Source organism: Crocodylus porosus, unplaced genomic scaffold (assembly GCF_001723895.1).
Source record: "Crocodylus porosus isolate Cpor-Errol unplaced genomic scaffold, CroPor_comp1, whole genome shotgun sequence".
Lineage (NCBI taxonomy): Eukaryota > Metazoa > Chordata > Crocodylia > Crocodylidae > Crocodylus > Crocodylus porosus.
The window spans coordinates 106427869-106437270 of record NW_017728906.1 but is presented as its reverse complement, the minus strand read 5'-3'; the positions used below and the strand labels follow the sequence as shown (position 1 = coordinate 106437270).

At 42.4% G+C, this 9402-nt stretch overlaps 1 protein-coding gene across 5 annotated transcripts in view; it reads right to left on the bottom strand.

The window, feature by feature from the left end:
* STK24 (serine/threonine kinase 24) overlaps nt 1-9402 on the bottom strand; it is a 159413-nt gene that overhangs the window by 46711 nt on the left and 103300 nt on the right. For all 5 annotated transcript variants that reach the window (XM_019529726.1, XM_019529727.1, XM_019529728.1 and 2 more), the window contains 3 exons: nt 8206-8262; nt 3819-3927; nt 3539-3696 (listed from right to left, as the gene is read on the bottom strand). In XM_019529726.1, the coding sequence (XP_019385271.1) occupies nt 3539-3696; nt 3819-3927; nt 8206-8262 (324 nt within the window). The remainder of the gene's footprint in view (nt 1-3538; nt 3697-3818; nt 3928-8205; nt 8263-9402) is intronic.

Below are 9402 nucleotides of genomic sequence, written 5' to 3'. Positions count from 1 at the left end.
GTTTTGTTAAATGAAGGGGGAAAAAAAAAAATCAGAGTTTTCCCTACCCCCTTCACTCACCAAGACATGGGTCCAGCTGCAACTGTCACGCTGCTGCTTTGTGGTGCTAAACAGCCTTGATATGCTGGTACCCCTTACTCCCAAGCAACAGTGCCCTCCAGGCCTGCCAGTTCCCCTCACTCCCAACTCACTGCCACCTGCCCCACCCCCATGCCCAGCCTCAGTGTGCGGGGCAAGGGTCCGTGGGGCAAAAGTGTCCCCACCCATGAGTGACACACTGAGGGCCAGGTTCCACCCACTGGGCTGCAGAGGAGGCTCCTGCCCCTGCCAGTCCAGCCAGACTACAGCCCCATACCCTACCATGGGCACACCAATGGGGGGGGAAGTTGCCCCCTCCCCCCCTCCCATATGCATCACCTATACCCTCCTGGCTCTCCCATGCCTTGGCTATGCAGCCCCTCATGAGGGTAGCTTGTCACATTTAGCTTCAGTTCCATGTGCTTGAGTGGTGAATTATAGTATTGTTTGAACTTTTCTTTTATATGCAGCCCTATTTAACCACTGCTTAAGTTTCTGTATAGTCTCATTATTATTATTGGAACTTTTCATTTTGCTTGTGTCTGTACTATCAGGTAGCCTTGAGGTGACTTTCACAGGCAGCTTATGGTTCAGCATTATCAATGTATACATGTGAAATGTAGGCCTTGTTATTAGCTCAAATTAACTGAACGTGGCACTAACCAACTAAAAGAGAGGGATGACATGATTGGATATGTTAATGAAAGGTGGTAAGAGGGGAACAACTGGACAGTGCCCTATTGCAGAGCTTTTGGAATTTCCAGTTTTGATGGACAGACCAAATTAGGAGTCCAGGACATGACCAAATTAAGATGCGTGCATGTGATGGGTTTGTTAGAACCAAGGAATATACTGACAGGATAAGAACATGAACAGTATGATGATCACAGGAAAACCAATCAACAGTACCCAGAAATAAAGAGTCACAAGAAGAAAAAACATAAAAGCAGGACAACAAGGAAGTTGAGTGTGTCATTGTCCAACAACACCTGGACTGAAAAACAGCCATTACCCACAGACTACCACTCTCTACTTTCAGGAACTAGCCACCTATTCTGTGAAGCACAGTAATACCTGGGATTGGCGAGACCACTGAACTAAGTGGTTTTTTCTCTCTTTCCATGTAGAAATTATTAATACAGTTAATACGCTAATACAGTTAAATTTTAAGTTGAATCGTGAGGTGAATTTCATATTAAGCTCTGGGTTGATTATGCTTTGGCAATTCTTTAGCGCCATCGGGGCGTAACACTTCGGTGGAGTGTCCAGGCAATGCAAAGCACGATTTATTTACCTGCAAGTTTAACACAACAGTTGGGAATATGTAGAATATTCAGTCTCATGCAGAGACCCAGGTTTAATCTCATGCAGAGACCCAGTATTTTTGCCTACCTGTAGTTAAGGGGTCGCAACCTTTTCCAGGACAGACCTCTAGCTAAGAGGAAGAGAGCTTCACTTTGGAAAAAAAGACTGACCTTTTTGCACAATGACAGCATCCAATATAAAAAAAAAAAAAAAAATTAAATTTAAAAAGTAACCCAAAATCCACATTTTTCCATGATTAAAATGAAACACACTGTATAGATATCTATATATGAGTGGTGTTTCATTTCAAATCATGGAAAACGTGGATTTTGGGGTACTATTTTTAATTTTAAAAATTGGGGATTGTTTTTGTTTAAATCAGAGAACACCTGGGTCCCTGGTAAGCAGTAAGCGCCTTGGGTTCATAGAAGTCTAGGGCTCTTTGGATGGTACCTGAAGGGGCTAGAGAAGTAGCCATTCAGTCTCAAGAGGAGGCAAAGGATAGGAGAGACTGGGCTAGAGTTGAGAAACCCACACTGTCATATGATTGCAGAAGCTGCAGACAGCTGTTATACAAAAGGCAACAGCAGAGGAAAGGAATGATTTAAAGAATGAACATAGGAAGTTAGACAGCAGAGATTGACAGCTCATTCGGATACAAAAGCTGGCAAGAAGGGCAGAGCTGGATCAATACACTCACCTGCAGGGAGCTGCAGGAGCTGCTCTCTACCATGCTGCCTGACTGCTGCATGCATGTGTGCATCTCTACATGCACATGGCACCCCTTGTCTGTGATCGCCCTCCTCCCACTCCCCCCAGCTCCAAGCAGTGCCTTGCAGGCTGGGACTCTACCACCCTGCAAAGGGAAACCTGTGGTTTCCCACATTTTTCTCCTTTAAAAGGAGAAAAACAAGTGATTTTCTCAAGAAAATCTGCTTTCTTCTGTATCAAATAGAGAACCTGAATCCCTGATGATGATCATTATTGCAGGATACCATTAAACATCTAGGTTTTTTTCATGCAGTGACTGCAGTACAATTCTGGGTAGAGCTGCTTAGAGCAGTAGATTCTTACTCTGCATTTTTACCAATGACGACAGGCCTAAGTTTATCTAAAAGCAGTGCTGAGCATTTGCACAGCATTACATCTGCTTTGATGTCATCAATCAGTATGGCAACATCTAGGAAACCAAACCTAATCATCTAAACTGTAATGCCATATAAGGAGTACTACTTAATCCCATTGCTGTACCTACTCTCAGCTATTTTTGATCAGATGAGCATCTTCACTTTTACGTCTAATGAAATTGACCAATATTAGAACATGACTAGATTCCAAATCTGAAATCTGTACCAAAAAAACTCTAGTTTTTTTACACAGGACTACATTCACAAACACAATCTTCTTTGTTCTACCCTTTCATTAATCAGAATTACAAAGCACCTTCTATATCACAGTGTTCTGCTACACACTGCCTCTTAGAAGCATTGGCACTGTTGTACTCCATCTACTTTTGATTCTTGGCAGGCAATACTGCCTATGATGATAACCTATAGCATGACACAATCAATCACATAACCAAATATAGTCTTAAGTATGCTAGCTAATTCTTGTGTTTTCAGAGAAGTATTAGCTTGACAAATATAGATTTCTCTGTGTTTACTGTTCAAGCAAGTAATTTTCATTTCACAGATGTCTTATGAGACTTACTATAATAACTACATATAGTGCATCTGTTTTACAACTACTTAAGTGTCAATGCAGTTCTGTCGATCTGACCATCAGACCACATGGATTTAGTGGTGATGAGTGGAGGCCCTGACAGGTGATGTGTGTATGCATCTGGTGTATACCAACAGAACTATACAATTACAGGCTGCTACTGTTATCAGTAACCCACACCTTGATATATATGCTACTCATACAGTAAATAATTATCAACTACACACAATCCAGTGAGTTTAATGGGAGAAAATTACATGTTCGGATACTCTATTATACATTTATCATCCCTGGCAAGGACAAACACTTTGTCCCAGGGCTTTTAAAAGATAATTAGCCCATCAGGAAATCTACTTCAAGGCAGCTCTAGGCAGGTGGTGTTGCTCCATGAAATTCTAAGAAAACTCTGTAGAAAAGTTTACTTCAATCTTACCTTTGAATCATATGCAGACTGTTTTATTACTTCAGGTGCCATCCAGAATGGTGTTCCCACAAAGGTATTTCTCTTTATTTGTGTATCTGTTAGTTGTCCTGCTACTCCAAAATCTGCTAATTTTACCTCTCCTTGTTCAGACAGCAATACATTGGCAGCTAATAAAGGAAAAAATATGGGTTAAATCTTTCGAAGCTTTTCTTTGACTCTACTGCTAGAACACTTCATCAAGACAGTCTTTTTTCTTTTTTTTTTTAAACTGACAAAATGCAATACTTACCTTTAATATCTCTATGGATTTTCTTTTCTGAATGCAAGTAATCAAGTCCTTTAAGTATCTCTCTTAATATTGTGGCAATCTGGGTTTCATCAAGAGAACTAGGTTCCAACTAGGAAAAACATAAATAATTGTAACTTACAAGTTTTAAAGATATCATAGAAGCGGAGGAAGAAATGAATGTGCCATGATATGTGCTTGTCAGTAAGTTAATATGTTTAACTGATTTTGGTGTCAATTACTGTTTGACACATGAAGTGTGATCTATTTTTCTCTCTCTCCTATTCCTTAACATACATTATCTGCGTCTTGGATCTGCTTTTACCACTCTTTGTATGGGGTGATAGGCAAATAACTACACGGAAACAGAAGTGTGCTTGCTAGCTGATGACAATGTAACCCAATGCCATGAACAAAATTTAGCCTGAAGACCTCTTCTTTGTATCTAATCACTATGTTTTGAGAGAAAAACAATGCTCCCAAGTTAGGATAGAGTAGTGTCCCCATGATTCTCCCAACCCCACATCAGATTGCCTTTTGAACATGTTAGAAATTGAGCTTTTGCTTTAGTAGGGCTCTGCTTAAATATTCTATGCATGGTATGACAAAGTAATCATTTTCCAATTTAGCTAACATTGGAGAAGGCACATTTTAGAGATTTACAGCAGCACAAAGCAAGACTAAATAGATGCCCATACTTTTGTTGTGCCACAATGAAGCCATGACAAAAAAGTGGTAACAAATTGTGCTGCTTTACTGCAACAGTGTCTATCTGCTTCACAGAAGCAGAATGCTGTCAGCCCAGAGTTGCCCACACTCTTCTGCTATCCCAGGCAGGCACTCCCTGGTTACAGGAGCCCAGTCCTACATGCCTCAAATTCCTACCCAAGATTACATCCCTCAAACTCAGGGAGCATCTACCCAGCTTTCCTGGTTTTCAGACATTTATCATGGAGACTGCTGGGGCACATTTCTGCAAGCAAGGAATCCCAACTTTGTTGGCTTCCAAAGACATACCCCAGAGATCTCAGGCACATCTCTGGAAGCAGGGAAAGCCAAGGCACTCCACTGTGAATTGGTGGCCCCAGCACCAGGCCTGTGTACCACACTGGAGTGTCCAGCTTTTCCTACTTCCAGACATGCCCCTGGGATTTCCCAGGCGCTTCTCTGAAAGCAGGGAAAGTCAGCTTTTCTTGCTTACAGTTGGACCCCCAGCAATCTAAGAACCCCAAAGATTGCCAACAACTTGTCTCTGGAAGTGAGGAAAACACTGTCCCACATGATAAAACAGGAGGACAATGGGCAACGTGTGTTTCAACCAATTAAGTAGATCAGCTGCGCTGGGACATATCCCACCAGAGCTGATCTGCTTCATTGGGTGACGGCTAGTTCTAGCCAAAGAGAAACTGGCAAGTAATGATGAATAAATGGGAAGAGTACTGAACAAAGAAAGTATGGAAACCATAAAAATATTTATACTGCCCTTCTTATACACTTTCAGTGGTCCACAGGCATAACACAACAGCAGTAGCATCTTCAAGTTTATATTTAAACTCAAAATAGGGCACAATTCTAGAAAGCCAACATTATTTGCCCACAAACAACAAATTTAAACTAGTAAATTATTTTATCTGTGCTTTGCTAAAACAAAATATTTTTTGTGGGGAAAAAGTTCCCAACTAACTAATTTCTTGATTATGTGTTTTAAAATATGCATGTATGTACTAGTAAACATGAAATAATCTTGTAGTTTTTAAAGAGTTTTTCTTTCCTAAATTAATTTTAATCCTCATGTAAAGTATCAAATGGACCACCTTTGAGAGGGACATCCTTTACAGGGGAAACTAATCTGTACTAATGAGTGACATGTAACCTTTTAAAATATTAATATGTACTTTGTGAACTGTAATTAAGTTTTACTTCTTTGCTATTTCAAAGAGTACTAAGTGTACTTTAATATACCTTGTATAATTCAATTTTAGTAATATGAGATCTCACTATAGACTAAGATATTCAAATCTATGCTAGATGATGGCTTGTTTTCTTTATGAATTAGAAAGCAAGTCGAAAGGCTGTGCTGCCTTTATTAACAATAAACGTATGCCTTAAATAGAAAGACATTTTCAACACCATCAGTTTGTCTCTAACAGATGAACCCCCCCACCACCAAGAAGAAGAAATTATGTTTCTGTGTCGACTCAGTGAGGATACAAACAAGGGGGACAATCTAATTTATTTTAATCACGTAGTTAGGAACAATTATATGACTACCACAAAGTCAGTAAATAGTAATAAATTTTAGTCACGAATATTCTCTGGTGATTAGTCAATATTTTGAAATAAAAATGTTTTCATATCTCTTTTCAAACATCCCATGTTACCTAACCTCCTTGCATGTGAATTAGCGGTGCATCAATAAAGATTTCCTTAGCCAATGCCGATAGCCAGTTATTTAACTTGGCATATCAGTCATTACTGACCCAACAACAATTTACAGGAAGGCAGCCAGACAGCATGGAGTGCATTTCCCTGCAGGTACTGTATTTCACAGTGTCAACACAGTGTACAAGTCAACCCCATTTTTCTGATCCAAAAAGTTAGGAATTTTGTAGATCCAATGTATAAGTCAACCTAACTTTTTGGATCAGAAATATGGACCAGAACTTATACCAGCCTCTGCATACCCTCACTGTGGACAGGGGGTGGGCACATGCCGCAGCACCGCTCACAAAGAATGGGGACAGGCTCAGTGCTCCACTGGTGTGGCCCTGTCCCCTGCGAGCAGTGCTCCCTGGGCTGTGCCAGCTGAGCACGAAGCTCAGCATCACTCACAGGGGATAGGGCTGAGCCACCTGAGCATCGAGCCTAGCTCTGTCTGCTGCGAGTGGTGCTGCCAAGTGCCAAGGCCAGCCCCATCCCTTGCAAGTGGTGCTGGGCTCAGTGCTAGGCTGGCACAGCTAGGCTTGGCACTTGGCAGCACTGCTCACAGCGGACAGGGCCAGGCTAGGCACTCAGCTGGCATGCTCCCATCCCCTGTGAGCGGCACTGCCTGGACTGCACCAACCAATCACCAAACTTGGCACCACTCACAGAGGACAGTGATACGGTGTCTAAGCCGAGGCTGAATTTTAAGAGTTAAAAATTGGGTTTCAAAACTTGACTTATACACCATGAAATATGGTATGCTTGTGGAGGGGAAGGGGTTGTGGCGAGGGCAAGCCATAGTGAGGGAGGGAATGGGACAGGGGCTGGGCGTGCTGCCCAGCCAGGTTGGTGAACGGGACCCAGGTGAGGAGTGGGACAAAGCTGCAGGAAGCTTATCCAGAGGATCAGCATTGTGTCGCTTAAAATTGGCAGCAGGGGTGCCTGAACTAAAGCACAGCGAATGAGCTTTACTTCAAGTGCTGCCACCACCATTTTTAAGCACAGGGATGCTTTTAACCAGAGCTCAGCAGGGCAAAAGTGGATGCAGGCTGTGGGCTCCAGGCTCTCCACCCTGCTGCCTTTGCCCCAGGAGTCCTGCACTGGCTGCATATCCCCTGCTCAACTGGTAGTGGGAGGTACAACTCACTGCCCTCACTGCTGTCATGCGGGCAGGGGGCACGTGGCCAGCGCAAGGCACCCAAGTGAAAGGCAGCAGAACTGAATGCCCAGAGCTTACAGTGGGCAGCATGCATCCACCCTGTGCACAAATCTGGGGGGTACATGCACCCCATGCCTCCCTTGGGGGTTATATGTAGCAGAGGGGAGCCAACCCCCCCCCCCACACACAAACACCCACCCCCTGGACAAGCCGCCCACAACTCCGTCCCGCTCCCCACCCCAACCACCATTCATTGCCCTCGCTGGGCAGCACCCCCAGCCCCAGCCCCTCCCTCACCATGGGAGTCCTGATCTGCCCCACCCTCCACCCCTTCCCCTCTACAGACTTACCCTCAAGGTGCTGCTCTCTACACTGCTGGCTGCACTCTTGGCCATATGCATGCATGCAGCTGCATGCATGCACACAGCATCCAGGGGCTCTGCCAGAAGGCATATTATATTTATCAGTTAACATTATCAGCTACACCCGCCAAGAAAAAAGCTGACAGACAATAATGTTAATTTTCCTTTTATCAGTACCAATCCAATATAATATATCAATATCGGTGCACCTCTAATGTGAATGTTAATTCCTGACATCACTTCTTGGAAATTCATACATGCATGTACACTTTTTGCCCCACCTTATTGAAAATTTATTGCATAAAAATATTTTGGGAGTTTGTTTGTTTCTCAAGGCATATGGTCATGCTACTTTTTCATGTAAATTTAAAATACTGTATTTCTGAGATGACAACTGTTAAATCAGCTTCAACTGAATTAACAAATTCCTACATAATTTACTTACTAGATCAAGAGCAGAGCCTCCACCAAGGTATTCCATTATTATCCATAACTTTGTATCCTGAAAAAATAAGTAATAAATGCTTAGGACATTGAGTTTCAACTTGGATGCCACAGGATCCTTGGATACCACATGATCCAGGATGATGCCGTGCCAAGCCCCTGTGTCACACGTGACTGCTGTTCTTCTCTCCCTGCAATGTGCACCCCAGAGTCCCACAGACAAGCAGCATCTGCAACTGTGCCCTACCCCTGGCAGCTCCCACAATGACCCCCATGAGCTTAGTAGGGTGTTGTGCTGCATGTGTGTAAGCAGATAGGTGGCCATGGGGTGACAGAGCTGCACTTTTCAAAAAGTATTAATAGCATATGTTTCTTTGATTACTTGCTTCATTCAACTATAGCTTTACTATAACAGAGATAGGCAAAAAGCAAGGCAAGGTGGCACCCTAAAGACTAATTTGTTAATAAGTTAATCTTTCAGGTGCCACCATCTCCTGCTTTCTGCCTGACTTCAGGCTAACATGGCTAAATCTCTCTATAAAAAAGAAATAATGACAGAAAAAAAAATCAACTAACACCAATATTTAATATATATATATATTCTGTGTCCCCTGCTTACTTTTAGATGGATATCCATTCCTCTACCCCCATATTGATAGTTATTAGTTTGCAAGATGGTATATAATTTTCATTAAAGTATGTTTCCTCAAGAAGAATAGATGCATACTTGCTCCTCATTTATTTGAAAAGGACTACATACGCTAGCTTCATTCCATTTTAAGTTTCCTATTTTACGTACGTATTTCTATGCAAAGTCTTGTCTACCTCCTCTAGGAAGACAAAACTGCCATATCTGGAGGAACAGCACTTCCCCACCCCACCAGGGAGGGGCAGCGGATTACATGAGGTAGTACAGAGAGCTCAGACTCCAAAAAATATTACACAGATACACAACTTAGGAAAAGGTGGCGATTTCTCTGCAATCCCTGTACAAAGGGAGTACTTGCAAATTAATTACAAGTTTTATATCAATTTTACCATCTATCAAACACACCAACAGAAACAATAATCTACAGTAGAACCCAAAAAGGAGCTATATCAAAATAATAAATCCACTGAATATCCGTGCAGCTTGAAAAGCAGTGTCCAGATGGTAAGTCTGTTGTGGTGGAATGGGTGGAGGGAAGGAAAGGGCTTG